The sequence below is a fragment of the Ipomoea triloba genome, chromosome 10 (assembly GCF_003576645.1).
Source record: "Ipomoea triloba cultivar NCNSP0323 chromosome 10, ASM357664v1".
Lineage (NCBI taxonomy): Eukaryota > Viridiplantae > Streptophyta > Magnoliopsida > Solanales > Convolvulaceae > Ipomoea > Ipomoea triloba.
This window is the reverse complement of record NC_044925.1, coordinates 9,144,200-9,162,260: the sequence shown is the minus strand read 5'-3', so window position 1 is coordinate 9,162,260 and position 18,061 is coordinate 9,144,200. Positions and strand designations below refer to the sequence as shown.

At 37.7% G+C, this 18,061-nt stretch overlaps 2 protein-coding genes across 2 annotated transcripts; one reads left to right on the top strand and one right to left on the bottom strand.

Annotated features, from left to right (window-relative positions):
* Nucleotides 1–5,392: 5,392 nt before the first annotated feature.
* Nucleotides 5,393–10,355, top strand: LOC116032182 (methanol O-anthraniloyltransferase-like). Its single transcript, XM_031274626.1, has 2 exons — nt 5,393–5,960; nt 9,038–10,355. The coding sequence occupies exons 1-2, from the start codon at nt 5,514–5,516 to the stop codon at nt 10,010–10,012; spliced, it is 1,422 nt and encodes a 473-aa protein (XP_031130486.1). The 5' UTR covers nt 5,393–5,513; the 3' UTR covers nt 10,013–10,355.
* A 4,407-nt stretch (nt 10,356–14,762) lies between these two features.
* On the bottom strand, nt 14,763–17,399 carry LOC116033111. Its single transcript, XM_031275864.1, has 6 exons — nt 17,238–17,399; nt 16,551–16,967; nt 16,350–16,463; nt 16,106–16,228; nt 15,658–15,998; nt 14,763–15,549 (listed from the first exon to the last, which is right to left on the bottom strand). Exons 1-6 carry the CDS (start codon nt 17,397–17,399, stop codon nt 14,763–14,765), a joined length of 1,944 nt encoding a protein of 647 aa, XP_031131724.1.
* Between the last annotated feature and the right edge of the window lie 662 nt (nt 17,400–18,061).

Sequence of the window (18,061 nt, the reverse complement as noted above, 5' to 3'; positions counted from 1 at the left end):
AAAAACCCAAAAAAAAAAAAAAAAAAAAAAAAAAAAAAAAAAAAAAAAACCCTACCTGGAACCGCCGAACAGCCTCCTGGACCGGCCACCCTACCTCGCCGTCGGCCACCGCCTAATTCCGCCATCATCGTCTTCTATCACCGCAAAAACACAGCTACCAGGCACATGCACCACGGCCACCAGTCCCACCGCTACCCCGAGAAGAAAAACAACGTCTGCACCACCACCACCACCACACAGAGACCGGCGAGTCCACAAAAACCGAAGAGAGAGAACGTGGGGAGGAAGCTGATTGGCGAAGATGAAGCCGAAGACTCTTGAACTGCCCCAAGAAACGAATACGAATAGGAAAAGGAAACCTACGCTACGCGCCTACGATATTCCCGGAAACCAAAAATTAAAAGGCTTTGCAAATTACAAAAATAGCCTTCCAGGTTAATAGCCCACCCGCCTAGCACAAACATAAGCCAAAATTAGCATTAATCTCACACCGTTAAAAAACTCAATCCAACGCACTGTATTAATCCTCATAGTCCTCTATAACACATTAATCCTCACCTGAATACATTTCTATATATATATATATATATATATATATATATATGTATATATATATATATATATATGTATATATATATATATATATATATATATATATATACACGTGTGATGTATGTATATGTAAAACCGTATATATGTGCATATATGGGTATAAATACATACCTAATGGGTATGTATGTACAATTAAAATAAAATGTTGTATTATGTATATATATATATATGTGATATATATGTTAACCGTGTATACATATACGTATGAGTATTGTGGAAATTTATACTATGTATATAGGTAGTATGTGCACTTTATGTGAGTATGCCTAAATGTGTGAGGCGTTATGTTGATTGCCTATATACATATATGAAGTATTATGTACATATGTGATGTGATAATGGAACAATGTGGGATAGTTACACTTTATTACCTCGGTATATGGTAATTAGTGTACTATCAAAATGTTTTGAGAAACAAAACTTTTGGACAAAGTTAAGAGTGTTGAATGATTTCAAGTTGGGACTTGGTTTTGTGGAATATGTTCAAAAAGTAATTTTTGACTCAAGGAAGATGGGGAAGAAGGAAAAATGTTTTCAAACCCTTAGTTTCTAGTAAAGTTGAGGAGGACCTTGATTAGCCTTCGGGTGGCTTAAACTGCCTTTGCCCAAGGTTGTTATATATAGTATGATCATTCATACGGAAGGAGTGAAGTTTATTCGCCGGGTACTATATAACTCGTTTGGATGAGGAATTCCTGCGGGGGTGTGCACACTTAAAGTATAGTTACTCTAGAAAGTCCGGGTAGGTGTCGTTTCTATGGACCTAGTAGGGCCAGCTAGGGATCATTTTAACGAACCTTACGTCTAGGGGATCAGTGTTAGACCGGGTGATGACCACTGAACCCGAGTTCGATGATCCAAGTGGTCAAGAGAGGGAGTCAAGAGAATACTCCAAAGGCCTCACGCTTTCTACAAAGAAACTAAGTGGAGAATTTCGTATGAAAATGTAGTTACTCTGTAGCTACGGTAAAGAGGGATGTGATGATTGTTTAAGCAAGAAAGGGTGTTGATGAACCCTCTTTGAGAAAAAGTTGGTGGAATTTCCCTACGAGGAAGATTTTCAAGTACAGGGTGGTGATTAAATGCGAAGTCCATAAAATTTTTCCACTACTTGCTTATATGCGTAGATGATTAGTGATGCGTTGAGTAATGTATTTCTTGTTAAGCAATCCCTTATCCAAAGAATTCTATTGTTGTTCCATTCTTAATTATTACTTGTGCAAACTATACTTGATAACCTGTTTGCAGGTAAAGTGTCAATGAGGAGTAAGGGTAATAAAGGTTTTGTTTAAATATACCTGTTTTGCAAACCTTTATTTAATTTTGGGTGACCCATGGATCCCTTACTTAGCCGTCGCGCTAACTACACTTCAATGTGTTTTTATTTAACAGATGTCATCTAGTGTGGGTTCCTGGAGCCCGATGAGCTCAGGGAGCTCATCTGAGTTTACATTCCCGACTATGGACTATGATGACTACACACAGTTCTTGATAGGCGAAGACCCATACGTTCCTGGCTACGCTCCTGATCCTCCTGATCCTCCCTCTCCGCAGTATAGCCCTCCCCCAGCTTATCCATCTGCACCCGCTTGCATTCAGGTTCGCAACTGGCAGCCGACTTTTCTAGATAGAGCCCAAGCTAGGCATGAGTTTTATCCCATGGAGGTGTTAGAGGGGAGTAATCCCCTGGAGTTCATTGTTTTTTATCCCTACCCGTGGGACCCCAGTCCTCCGGAGGATTGGGATGAGTGGTCTATGGTGAACACTCCTTGCTACTTCTTGGATCATCTCACCTGGTTTGCGGGTGAGTGGCACCTAGTATGGGGAACGTACACCGGACCGGTGTACCGCCTCTTAGAGTAGATGGCTGGTTGGGGAGGTTTTGGAAGGACTTGTTTTGTGTAAATATGTTGTTTTGTAGCCATAGTAAACTTAGTTGGCTAGTAAGGTTGTAAGCAACATCAACCTTGGTGTTTTTCAGACCCTAGAGGTCAATCCTGGTATATATATATTCGTAGCTAATCTAGCTACTTTTGTTCCTTTCTGCTGAAATGAAAATATGGTTATGTCAAGTAGAAAGTGTGTGTGTGTGAAGCAGTTTTCTTCTTTAGACTGTGCATCTAGAGTGGACTCTACCGAGGTTGGACAGGGTTCAGTCTAGATGTGGCGGTAACTACTCCGGATGTACGGTATAGCTGGGCCGGGGTGTTACAAGATTTAAGCCCTAAGATCAATCACAATTCACAATTCTCCTCCTCAAATTAATGTAAAATGAGGAGGAAAACTGTGAATTTTGATCAATTTTAGGACTTAAATCCATTTATTCATACTCAAATTAAGATATTAAGTTGAAAATGATGAAAATACGCTTAACAATTTTAGATTTTTGCACGTTTTAAACGGTTGGGTGACCGGCGCGATAAATTTTGGCACTAAAACAATAGTCGTGGATGAAAATTGGTACTAAAACAATAGTCGTGGGACCGAAATTGGTAGAAATGAAACATGTGGACCAAAATTGTCATTTTGCTATTAGTCGTGGGACCAAAATTGGTATTTGCTCATATTTCTAATGTATATTCATATTCATGAATTTGTGATTTATATTATGTCCACTATACATATATATTTATATTTATATTATGAATTGTGATTTATATTATGACCACTATACATATATATTATATTTCTAATTTATACTTATATTTATCAATTATGAATTGTGATTTATATTATGACCAGTATACATATATATTTATATTTCTAATTTATATTTATATTTATGAATTTTGATTTATATTATGACCACTATACACATATATTTATATTTATATTTATGAATTTTGATTTATATTATGACCACTATACATATATATTTATATTTCTAATTTATATTTATATTTATGAATTGTGCTTCACTAACCAGTGTACTATATAGTTGTCCGCTTATTCTTTGCCTTATTGTTGTTTCAGACTTCCTTGAAGACGTGAAGCTACTTTAGAAACACGGTATATTTAATTTTTTTTTAAAGATTAATATTATTGAGTTTAGCTTGACTTTAGAGTTAGTAGGCCACTTTGACATTGTATTTGTGTGTTTATTTGTTCTTTGAATTTCCTTGTTTAGCTTGTTCGATAACTGGACAAAATGAAGAAGAACAATATAACATATTGTACTATGTCAATGTGGTAGTATTCTGTATTCTCTTCTTCTCCCTCTTCTTTTTTTTTTTTTTTAAATTTTTGAAAGAATATTTTATACATCTTTTAATTACTTGTTTACATTATGTATAATAGTTATGTCTTACGAAGGTTTCAGCACAAGTGATGAACCTTCAAGTCCAAGTGTTATTTAATTTATTTCATTTATATATCTTCATTACTTTATATGTAATATAACAATACATATCATTTCATGTAGTTTACTGAAGATGTGAAGACGATATCACTGGAATGAACATGGACTGATGGTATTAGGCTTGGTCACGACGGATGCAGAATTTAAATATCTTATGATTTATGTTTTTATGTTTTGGCATGTAATGTGAACAGACAAATTATGTGTGGACTTAGATTTTTATTTTGATATTAGACGCTACGAGTGGACTTATTCAATTATTTGTATTAGTTTTGTAGTTGTGTTGTTTGTTTGATTATTGTTCGTGAACGTAGATTATTTCTTGTTCACGAACAAATTGTGTTCATGAACATGTACAGGTATTTGGTTATTAAGTATTCATGAACGTGTTTGTGAACGTGTTTGTTAATGTTAACGAACACGTTCGCGAACGTGTTCGTTAACGTTAACGAGCACGTTCGCGAACATGTTCGCGAACGTTAACGAACACTAACGAACGCTTAACAAACGAACACGAACAGGATTTTCAAAAACCTTAACAAACGAACACGAACACGAATACTCCAAAATCCTTAACAAACGAACACGAACAGCCTCCGTTCGTTTATGTTCGGTTCGTTAACAGCCCTAAGTCCACCATTAAAATTTTCGTCAAATGGCCGTCCAAAATTGGGGTATTTTTGGTCTTTTCATGCTTTGGTCATCTCCTTGACCCTTTGTAGTGGTTTTTCTAACACATTTTCATCCAATGAAGAGGTCCTGCGAAAGCCATGTGAGCCACATTACAAAGCCATGGCTTTCGCCAGACCTCTTCATTGGATAAAAATGTGTAAGGAAAACAACTGCAAAGGATCAAGGAGATGACCAAAGCATGAAAAGACCAAAAATACCCCTATTTTGGACGGCCATTTGACGAAAATTTTAACGGTGGACTAAAAGTGGCAAGGACTAAATAAGATTGGCCGCAAAGTGGCAAAAATTAATGAAGTGAACTAAAATTGGCAATGCCCCAATAACAGTAGGACAAAAAATGAAAATGACTCATACCAGAGGGATCGAAGTGAAACTTCTCAATATTTAACAAAAAAAAAAAAAGCAAATTGATTTTTTCGGTGACTAGAGAATACTCTAACGTGCCTAATGAATAATATCGCAGTAATTCTAGCTAACAAAAGATCATAATAAGTAAATCCGTTTTCGTTACCTATAAATATCTGTCTCAATTCAAGAAAACTAATAAATCGCTGTACCGTGAATCAAACTTGGAAACTTGATTTATTTGATATTATGGCTGGCTGGCCATGGATGGTGGGATATTGATAGGGACATTTAATTTGAGAGTTAATCTCAAATTCTTAATTACCATGTGAGAATAGTAGCGTAGCTATCCTGAGCTGAGGTTATAAATACCACTTAATACCAAAGCAGCAGCAGCAGCAGGAGCCACCCAGCTGACAGCATAATTCACTCTTTCTCTCTTTTCTTCTCGATCTTCTCCTCAAGAAAAACTCATCTCGTCTTTGACAACAACATAATATAATTAATGGCGTGCTTGTTTCCCCCACGATTCTCAGTTCGGCTAACGACGAAGCCGGAGTTGGTGACGCCCAAAACCCCGACGCCTCGAGAAAAGAAGGCGCTGTCCGACATCGACGACCAGGCTAGCCTCCGGTACCAAATGCCTGGGCTATGGTTTTACGAGAATAAAGAATCCATGGTCGGGAAAGATCCAGCTAAGGTTATTAAAGAAGGACTGGCCAAAGCGCTAGTGTTTTTTTATCCCTTGGCCGGTCGGCTCACCGAAGGCCCCAACAAAAAGTTGATAGTGGACTGCAACGGTGAAGGCGTGCTGTTTGTGACGGCTGAAGCCAACGTTGCGCTTCACAAGTTGGGTGATTTTATACACTCCCCATGTCCATATCTCAAGAAGCTTCAGTATAATGTGCCTGGCTCTCACAGGATCACTGGTTGCCCACTTCTCTTGATTCAGGTAAAAAAAAAAAAAACTTTTTATTTACTCCGTAATTACTTTTAAAGTTTTAATATAATCAAATAAAGTTTAGGGCAGTTTAATTGTGGTTTTCATGCACGAGACATTGTGGACTTAGTAGGTACTAGGTAGCATTGTAGTAGCGACACCCAAAACCAAAAACATGCATTTACTTCCCATTAATTTTGTAGGTCACAATAGTTAATAAGTAGACAATGGCCCTGTTTGGTAAATGGCTGTTAGCTGATTGGGTCGGCTGTTTGGGTTAGAAGGTATGATTTGTTAATAACATTAGTTGATTGTAGAAAGTTGTTCGATAGATTAACTGTTAGCTGATAGCTGTTTGGTATAATTTCTTTTCTCAAAAAGCTAATTGAAAAGACTGCTTTGAGTAACCTTTTGAATTTTAGCATTTTGGAGTTGCAAAAAGCTTATTAACCAAACAACTAATAGTGGTCAAATAAGCTAAAATTGACTGATAGGCTGATTATTTACCAAATAGAGCCAATAACTTATTATTGCTTGCGATTAAGGATGTAAATCATGTCAGCATGTTCAATTCCCATACTTATATCATGGGTCATGGTTCATAATGCACTGTGTATCTGTTTTATGTTGTGAGCTTTCGTGTTTGTGTTATTTGTGAGTTTTCGTGTTTGTGTTATTAAATTCTGTAATTTAAGAAGAGTATAAATTTTATACCTGAAAAAAATTAATAGTTGTCTTATGTTATGATTTTTTGTATTTGTGTTGTGAAATTTTGTGCCTATTAGCACAAATTGTGTACCTAAATTAAATTTAAAATATAAGTAAATATATAACATGTGTATGTGCCTTATGTTGTGATTAAATGTGTCTTGTGTTATTAAATTAGGCACCTTATAAGTATAAATTATATACCTCGTCGTTTCAATCCAGGGTCCATAATGATAACGTTGACCCTGGTTCATGATATAAATTGCCGTTCAATTTCACTCTAGTTCGATCGAGCTGCATGCCAAGTTTATGGACTCGACCTATTAATTATATTTGATCGGGTTTAAAATTTTAGTCCTAATCCTAAAACTTTGGGTTGTAGGATTTAATTTATTGGGTGAGTTTAACTAAAACTTTTGATAGCACATCTAGACTAAAAAATATAAATTTATACATCATTATATTCGATAAATCTAAGCCTCTATTTTCAAATTCTAACATCATTATATTCGATCAATCTAAGCCGCTATTGAAAAAAAAAATCTACTAAATTTCGGATTAGTTCGTTCGAGTTATCAAATTTATTGATTACGAGTTAAATTTTTTTTAGGCATAACTTTAAAACTTTTCAGTCTTATTATATAAGTTCATTTTCGTGCTAAAATTGATCTCCAATTTGTGATGAGTTATATGTGTTGGGGCAGTTGGGTACATGTATTGATTCACGTTTAAAATTATAATTATTTATACATATCTTGTAAATATATAAACCGTACGTGCAAAGTGAGGTTGGCTTACAATAAATAGTAAATATATCACTTTGTTGTTGTTAGTACAATAGAAAGGTACTATTAGAAAAAAAAATACTTCTTTTCCTTGTTATTCGCGTTATCATTCGAGTAATAATATTTCTACTCAAATTTTTTACTCTCCTAGACTCCGACTACTTAATATGCTTTGATTCATTTAAATAAATTAGGTCACTATTTTTATTTCTTAGTTCAAATAAAATCCGAACATGGAGTATTATTATTATTATTTTTAAAAAAAAATTATTATATATATTTTTTATTTTACCAAAGTATAGACTCGACTTTGACCTAAAAAAGAGCCAAAATTTTGTAGGTGTGTCTCAAACTAAATTCAAATTAGTTTTACAGTACAATTTTAAAAATATGAAGTATTATATTGTATAAAAAAACAAAACAAAAAAAAAAACTAATCAATACAAATCTTATGTTAAAACTGGGAAGTATATATATTTTTAATCTTAAGAATACAACTTATACAAGTAGTACTCTGTTGACCTACTATCCATCCACCCTATCATAGCATTAAATTGTAGTACAAGTAATTAAATGTAATGCTGGGAGAAGTGCATAGGTTTTCTCTATTCAGAACTGAATTGAATGGGTAGTTGGTGGCAGAATAAATAATAAATATAATGGAGTTGTTTTTATGATAATATATAATGAACTACCATAGTATTTTATACATAAACCTCATGTATTTTTAGACTGAAATTTTATCCCTGCATTTTTTACTCTTTATAGCTTTTATATATATATATATATATATATATATTTATTTATTTATTTATTTCTAAAATACACCATTTGCAAGCGTTCAAAAAAAGACAAGAAAATATTGGATAGATAAAGATATATAGTCTTATGCTTCTCTTAATTATTAGACTTATACTCTATTTACTCTTATTTTATACTTTATTTTCTACTTTCAATGAAGTGTCATATAATGATTGATTAAAAACTGAGGGGTATTGAGTTTTCTTTATCTAATAAAATATGTACAGATTTATACTATTTAGGAGTACATCTAGCATTTTCTAATGAGTAGTGCTATATACCTCTATCCTTATTAGTGGATTTTTTTCCGGTTTTTTAAGAGTTTTTGTAAGTGTGACTAGGAAAGAGAATATGGAAGACGAAAAAGATAAAAATAGAAAAAAGAAAAAAAAAATGAAAAAGTTGCAATTGACAGCCAAAAGCTGCGAAAAAAGAAGGCCTTCTCTCTTGCTTCTCTCTTTCTCTCTCTATTTTGTCAGATAGTTAGTGTACTAAAAATTGGTTCTTGCAGATGAACCCAAAGCCTCTTTCTCCTTTCTCGTCTCGCTTCAACTTCAATACTTGTTATACTATAAACCATCAAATATGCATTGGTGTAGAAGCTCTAATTTATTTTTCTTAAATTTTATCTCCTGATTTGACATCAATCACATCATTGGTTTAAATTTTTTTTTTAATTAGTGGTTGGTTAGCATATTGATGGTGATTCGATGATTTGTAGCCACATAAGAAACAAAAATTTAGAAAAAAAAAATTAGAATTTTGTTTCCCTAATTATTAATGTGAATGTGATAGGTGACTCGTTTTAGTTGCGGCGGCTTTGCACTGGGTGTCCGTTTCAATCACACCATGGTTGATGGGTACGGGATCCAGCTGTTTCTGAAAGCAGTATGCGAATTAGCGCAGGGTGGATCGGCGCCATCGGTTTTGCCAGTGTGGGAAAGAGAGCTGTTGACGACCGCTGCTGATCCAATTACCCCCACCACACACCACGCCGTTTACGGGGCCGCCGACATGCGCAACAATTTCAAGCGGCTTGACATTGAGTGGTGGGGCACCATACTTTTCAACTTTGAGAAGTTGGCTTCTAAGCCGCTCTTCTTCTTCTTCCCAAACATCTTGAAACCCATCCTTCTCAGAAGCTCTTTCCTCTTTGGTCCCAACGAAATCCAGGCTCTCAGAGACCAAGCCGCGGCTCAAGACTTCGGCCCCTGCACCACGTTCGAGTTGATATCTGCTTGTTTGTGGAAGTGTCGCACGATCGCTCTCCAACCCAACCCCAACGCCACGGTCCGGGTCACGTTCCCCACTGATATACGCCGCAAATCCTTGGCGGGGCTGAAGTTCGACCCTGGGTACTACGGCAACGCCATTGTTATGCTGTCCGCCGCCACCACGGCCAAGTTGTTGTGTGAGAGCCCCATTACTTATGCCATCGAGTTGATCAGAGAGGCTAAGAGCAAAGTAAGCACTGATTATGTCAAGTCGGTGCTTGATTTCTTGGTGATTAACGGCCGCCCAAGGATGTCGGTGATGAGGAACGTCTTGGTTTCGGACATTTCAAGAATTGGGTTGGAGAAGATAGATTTTGGATGGGGGGATGCAATATTTGCCGGTGCCGCCACTGCCGCTTACGGGGCTACATTCTTAGAACGGCCGAAGAGCAATAGCAGTACTGAGAGGAGCGTTTTGGTACCTATATCTCTGCCTCACCTATCTATGCTAATTTTCAAACGTGAGATCAAGAAAATGACTAAGTTCAATTTTTGACAACATCCTTTTAATGATCTAATGACAAAAAGAATTTTTTTACTGTAATAATTTACCTTTTTGTATAATAATATTTATAGGTTTCTCTTCTTATTCAAAAAAATAAAAAAGAAGATGACTAAGTCGTTTTAGGACAGCGAGGCCATAGCCCATAGAAAATGGGTGGCCTATTTAATTTTTATCTATGTATGCAACTACAAACAAATTTAGGGTGCCTTATGTATCCAGGTGCATGCCATGTTAACAAAGTGAATATGGAATAATATTCATAAAATTGTTATGTAAGATTCATAAATTTGAATTGATGCAACTATTATACAATATTAAAAAAGTTTATTATTGCGCTCTCTCTCTCTTAAATTATAGCCTTGTTTGAATAGCAAAACTTTGCTTAAATTATTTACAATTTATTTTTTAATAATATTTAATTTTATGTTATATTAGTGAACAAAATTTATATACTTAAGATGAGAACTGAATATTTGTATTGAATGAATTGAATCAATTATAATAGTAGAGATAGGAGATATATATACACGAAGAGTCCCAGGAAGACTAGGTTAGATAGTCCTAACATGACTCGAATATATAGAGTCCTAATACTCCCCCTCAAGCATAGGGTACACTAGAAACCTGTAGCTTGTGCCAAAAACCTTGTGGTTTAGTGGCACCCAGTGTCCCGATTTACACTCCCACATGGATAATGGGAGTGGGTTTAAGCCTCAGTAGAGGTAATCAATCTTCACACCATAATTTTGGAACATGAATGTCAGCAATATTAATTTCATGTAGTAAGGAAATAATCACTTTAAGTTTTCCCATGCCCATGCACTAAGAGAGAGGAGGTTTACAGTCAGTCATGCCCCAAGTTTTTACCAGTTCAATTTCAAGAAAGAAACCAGGCTCACCAAGATCTCAAATTTTGAAAGTAGTTAATAATTTTGACAAAAAGGTCAGTGACTAGCTGCTGATCATTCCCCATCACAAGGATGTCATCCACATAGACTAGCAAGTACACACAAGCAGATCCTTAATTTTGACAAAAAGGTCAGTGACTAGCTGCTGATCATTCTCCATCACAAGGATGTCATCCACATAGACTAGCAAGTACACACAAGCAGATCCTTGAGAATAAATGATGAGTATAATTGTGAGTGTAAATAAGAGGGTGTACATGTCGTTCCGCTGAGAATTGGGGTTATGGCACGTAATTGTGTAAATTAAGAAATCCTAGACACTAGAGCAGTTGAATAAAATAGAATCCAAGTAAATGATAACTGAATAGGGAAATTAAAGAAAAATAAATTGACTAATGAATAAATTGTATGATAAAGAAAAGAGTCAGATTAGGGGTATTGCAATCTTGATGTTCTAACAACTCATAATTAGGGAAAGAAGGATTAACCTAGGGATTTATGGGCAATGCACACAAGAATTCAATTCATCTATTTTCGTAATCAATAAATAGAATTAGGCTAGGATTGCCCTACTTTCGTGATGCATCAATCATAGTTTTAAACACCTAAGCATTGTAAGCCTCCAAATTACCCTTATTCTCATAGTAAGAAAAATTAGGTTGAAATTGGTAAGGCTCGAGTTCTTCACCCAACTTTCGTTGTAATGAATCCCTCTCCTAAACTAGCAATCAATTATGGCCACCTATTAATAACAAGTAGAAATTAATCCCCAATTCAACATAAACCCTAGGTAAATAATCCAATCCCTTTACGCAATAATCACAAATTGAATATCAAGATTAACAATAGTTCCCTAATCTAAACCCATAAACGAACTACTCACTTATTATTAAAGTAAACATAACAATGCAAGAATTAACTATTGAAGCCATAGCAATGAATCAGAGAAATTTAAAGAATTAAAAGGAAGAACTTTACTAGCAATCTCGAAGAGTAAATCTAATCCAAAACCACGATTCCAAGCTTGTAAACGTATTCAAGTATGTAAAACGGTGCTAATCTATGCTATGGAAAACTCTAAAGAGAAGGAAAATTGTATTGAACTAAACTAGGGCTCGGAATCCCCAAAAAAGACAGTAAATCGCGTCATTAAATAGTAAATACTGGACAGTAGCAGGGTCACGGGCACCCTCACGACCGGGATCGGGGCCGTGAGGTGCAGTGACCAGTTGCTGTCCGTGATGATGCTCACGGGCAACCCCACGGCCGTGAGGCTGGCCATGAGGTGTCCTCTTGGTTTGCCTTCTAACTCCTTTCGTGCTCCGTTGTTCCTTTCCGACCTTGGATAGATTCCTATGCTTTGAAAACTTGTCCAAGATGGTCAAAAATCCTTCCTTTGCTCCTCGTTCGTGAATAAACTAAGATCAAGCAAATGTAATGCACAAACGAATCTCAAATTCATCAAGGTAAAGGAAATAAACAACAAAACCGACTTAAATTATGGGGCAAATAATAGTATAAAATCATATGTATCAACCCCCCCCCCACACACACACTAGAACTTTTGCTTGTCCTCAAGCAATTACCAAGGACAATTGACCTTCCAAGCATTGAAACTGATCACACTTCCTCCCTGCACAACCAACTCATACAACCTAACCTACTTCAAGAATCATCTCAGAATCACAAGTGAGTTTCCCTCTCAGGCCAATAACTAGGCACCAGAATTAAGGAAGATTAAGACCCTGTATGCACATGTACTCAGTTGAGATTGTGCAAGACTTGGCTTAAGATGAGATCCCATAGACTTGCCCTTCATACTCCCATAGATCAACTCTAAAACTGCATGCTAAGATCAAATAGGTCTTTATTCGGCTTGTAATGGGGCTAAGGGTGAGTGGTTAAACAAAGAACGGATATGGAAAAATGAGCAAAGGAGAGAATTTCACACTTATTCACAACTAAATCTAGAGGAAATACTGAAAGTATGAACAGTAAAGCAAAACACAATTGAAAACACAAGAGTATTCTAAACTAGTGGGGGTTGGAAACAATTATTCTAGCAACATGACTTGTACTTTTATTCATCCTTCTTTTTCTTTCTTTTCACAAACCTTTTCTTCACTTTCAAACTTCTTTTTCACACTTTTCTCTAACAACAATTTTTCTTTTCTTTTTTATTTTTATCAATCTTTTTTCTTTTCTTTTTTTCTTTTCTTTTTTTCTTTTCAACCAACCAACCTTCTTTCTTTCAATTCAAACCAATCAATCAATTCATTTCGCCACACCCCCACACTAGAACAAAGATGACAGAAATAACTCTAACAGAAATAAGCTCCAAAAAGAAATCTCCTCTAAATTAAAGAACAAATGCTACATTCTCTCTAAGGGTGGATGGAAATATATGGCTAAAGGCTAAGGGTTAAATGATAGGGTTTAAACAAGAAAAATCAACAACAAAGAGCGGGTTAAGTGGTTTGCACTTATCAAACAAAAACAAGGCTCAAAGGGGACAACTAGGGAAAACAATTATAATAAGGGTAGGTTTAAAGGCTTGGGCTAACAACACTGGCCTAAATCACTTCAAAGCATGCAAGTTATAGACTTCACTATGAGAGCACTGAGACAAGCTATGACAAGACAAATATCACCGGAAATCCACATAAGCCTTCATTAGCAATGCATAACACACAGGGAAAGCATTTAAGTTAGTGGTTAACCCAACTATTGGCAAGAGACTGAATTAAACACAAGCTCAACCTTGAATCATCCCTGACAAGTTAAGCTGCACAAGTACCACCAAAACAAACCACTAATCAACAGAAAGGAAAGTGGTCACAACCACAACACAAGGAAAACAAACTGTCCTAAGCTGCAAATTGAGTCCTTCAATCAAAGTTCATCAAAAATTCCATTTTCAAAAGTTCATCAGAAATAGCATCCCCCCAACTTAAACTGGACATCGTCCCTGATGGACAACTGAAGCCCTACGAACAAAAGCAATAATGAGAAATCGAACTAGAAAGCAGGAAAACAAGAAGTACATGGAAACAGAAAACAGAATATAATAGACTAGGTTTGAAAATTGGGGTAAAAGAGAAATGGGGTCGCGGGTGGGGATTGAAGTCCCGCACCCCGAGCACGGCCTGGTACACGGTCGGGAGGGAGACCGTGTACCCGAGCTCTCCTTTGCGCTGTGAGCACTGGAATTTATTGCGAAGTATCACGGCCTGGGTCATGCCCGGGATGGTGGCCGTGACCCAGAGGCCTAAATAAACCTGTGCGTACTGGAATTTCTGGGAGGATGTCATGGGCATGGTCACGACCGGGATGGTAGCTGTGACCCAGAGCCCTGGATTAAGCTGTGCGTACTGGAAATTCCCCAAACACCTCACGGCCAGGGTCACCCTGAGCCCTCTATAGCTCTGCACGTATTGGAATTTCTCAAAATTCCTCCCGGGCCCCCTCATGACCAGGAGGGAAGCCGTGTGGACGCTGCTCCGTTAAGCATTTTCCTGTACGATTGCGCCAAAGCTCGATTTTATCTACAAATCAATTCAAAATACTTCCAAAACACTTCTAAACCCATTCAAACCATAAGCACCTCAATTCCAACCATTCCCTATTCTCTCAAAAGTAAATTAATGCAAACCTCTCACAAAAACAACCCAATTATCATCCCGTAAACATAGAAAAACTCCTAACTCTATCTCGAACTAAAACAAAAAATAAAAATGCAGTAAAATAAAATGCAAAAAGGTAAAGGATAACATGATGTGCCTCCCATGAAGTGCTAAGTTTATTAACGCTAGCTCGACTCAACCTCATGGACATCAAGTGTGATTGGAAACCACACGATCTGGTGGCCTTTTGAACTTAGAGAGCTCCTTCATCCATCTCTTATAGAAACCATCAGGACCAAAGAACTTTCTCCCACGTTTTAGAGCACATGTTTCTTCAGGAGGTTCAGGATTAACAGGGGAAACGTGCAAGTCCCCCAGCTCATTCTTTCTCTTCTCATCAGTGCACTCCCCCAGCCCATCTACCAAATAACACTCATCAACATACGAGGACTGGTGTTTTGCCATCTTGAATATGTCAAACTCGATCTTGTTCTCAGCCACTTCCATTACCAGTTTCCCTCTCCTCACATCAATGAGTGCTCGAACAGTAGCTAGAAAAGGCCTACCAAGTATAATAGGAACCTTGGCATCCTCCTCTATATCCAGGACAACGAAATCCCCCGATATAAAGTACCGATTAACCATCACCGGGACATCCTCAAGCACTCCCACTAGACGCTTAATGAAATGATCCGCCATCTGTAGGGTTATAGTAGTGGGCTTTGGTGTGCCCAGGTTAAGCCTCTTCCAAAGAGAATATGGCATAAGGCTAACACTGGCACCCAAATCACACAAAGCACCACCTACTACAAAACCGCCAATGATGCAAGGAATGACAAAACTACTTGGATCCTTCAGCTTAGGAGGCAGTTTATGTTGAAGATTTGCACAAGTCAATGCTCCCTCGCTTAAATCCACCACCGCACTCTTCTCTGGCTTCTTCTTGTTGCCTAAAATGTTTTCAGGAACTTCTTGTATGATGGAATCTGAGTTGTTGCTTCCACAAAAGGCATGGAGACCTCCCGCTTATCCAACATCTTATGGAACTTGCTCTCTCTCTCTCTTAGTCTCCTTTGATCTCCACAATCTCTATGGATATGGCAACAGGTTGCAAGGTACAACCGAGTCATCTGCCTTCTTGTTTTTGCTCTCATTCTTCTTGCTCGAGGCACCCTTGTCTTGCACTGGAGCATTTCCTTTGGAACTATCTCTCTGAAACACAGGCTCCTCCTCACTCTCATCAGGAACATCCTCAACCTGAACTTCCTCATCCCCCTTATCAGTTCTCTCAGGTAATGGACCATCAGAAGGAAAAAGAGGATCCTTTAAAGCTAATCCACTCTTAGTGGTGACTGCATTCACTTGATGTCTTGGGTTCTCTGTACTAGCAGAAAGTCTACCACTTGAAGATGAAGCTTGATTAGGATTCTGGTTACCACCTCCTTGCTATTGAGCCTTGAGAATCTCCATCTCTACTTGTAGCTTGGTCATCTGAGTCAGCACAGTATTCATGAAAGTCTACATGCCCACCTCTTGAGATGGTTTAGCAAGACCTTGGTCTTGACCATACCCGTAGCCTTGATTGCCTTGCTGAAACTATCCTTGATTCTGATTCTAGTTATTCCTCCACTGATATCCTTGATTTCCACCCATGTTCCATTGATTTCTATGAAAGCCTGGTAGTGGATTTCTCACTTGATTTCCCTGATTGTTCCAAGAAGGAACGAACTGATTTCTCCCTTGCTGCTGGTAATTCTCGTAACCCTGCCCCTGCCCCTATGGTCTAGAGTAACCAACCATATCAACTTGCTCCACATTGGGATGAGGAACTTGACTACTAGGATCTAACAGATAGCAAGTCTGAGAAGCATGATTGCCACCACAAACTGCACAACAAGCTACAAGAGGAACCTGTGGCACAGAATAAGGATTAGTAACATAAGAACCATGAGGAACTGGTGAAGGCTGAGTAACAGCCTGAACGCTCTAAGTAGGAACCTGCATCATCCGCTTGAGCATGTGCTGGATAGAATCCAACTGAGCCTGCATTGCCATCTTGTCCTCTACTTCAAACATCCCAATTCGCTTCTTTTTCTTCGGTGGATCACTCCTCTCATTGTACCAGTAGGCAGTATTCGAAGTGATTCTCTGAATCAACTGCTCACCATAATCAGGACCAATATCAATGAAAATACCTCCAACAGATGAGGTATCAAGTATGGTCTTCGCACTATCTAGCAACCCCTCATAGAATGATGAGATGAAATCTCCTGAAGTCATCAAATTCTTAGGACAATAATGCCTCCTCAACTCTTTGAACCGCTTCCAAGCCTTGTAGAGACTCTCATTGCCAAACTGCTGGAAATTCTGAATCTGCTTCTTGAGCTTAGCAGCCTTAAGCGGAGGACAGTACTCCTACATGAATGCCTTGTATAGTTGTTCCCAAGTAATGAAGTGATTGGCTGGAAAGGAATTCAGCCAACTCAATGCTTGATCTCTCAGGGAAAATGGAAACAACCTCAGCTTGATGGCATCACTAGGGATCCCATTCATCTTGATTGTCTGGCAGATCCTATCGAAGTGAACAACATGAGCCTTAGGAGCCTCCACCTGAGCACCTCCAAACTGATTAGCTTGGACCATCTAAATTAGAGAAGTCTTCAGCTCAAAGTTATTCGCCTCTACTCTTGGATAAACAATGCAATCTTCCTCATCAAACTCAGAAGCTAAATGAGCTGCCATGGGTGGCTGACCACCCTGCTGGAACATAAGAGGAACTCCCTGTGGAAACTTCTGGACAAACTGGTTGAACATGTTGGGATTCATCTGGTAGAGAAGATTCTGCATCCCAACTCCCTGTCCCTGCTACTGAAACGCAGGACGCTGATGCATGTGAGGAACTCCCAATCCTCCACCAACATATGCATTCGGGTTCGGATTGGCCATGAAGTTCTGTGCCTGATTCTGAACATTATTCATTAGAGGGTCAACACAAACTCCATGGATTTCCCCGAGAACCTCTCTCTGCCTAGGATTCTACTGTGTGCTAACATCATCATGAGCAAGCTGCCCGGTGTTGCTATTGTCTTCGGTCTCCATGTCCACAACTCAGATTAGGGGTATTGCAATATTGATGTTCTAACAACTCAGAATTAGGGAAAGAAGGATTAACCTAGGGATTTATGGGCAATGTACACAAGAATTCAATTCAGCTACTTTCGTAATCAATAAATAGAATTAGGCTAAGATTGCCCCACTTTCGTGATGCATCAATCATAGTTTTAAACACCTAAGCATTGTAAGCCCCCAAATTACCCATATTCTTATAGTAGGAAAAATTAGGTTGAAATTGGTAAGGCTCGAGGTCTTCACCCAACTTTCATTGTAATGAATCCCTCTCCTAAACTAGCAATCAATTGTGGCCACCAATTAATAACAAGTAGAAATTAATCCCCAATTCAACATAAACCCTAGGTAAATAATCCAATCTCTTTATGCAATAATCACCA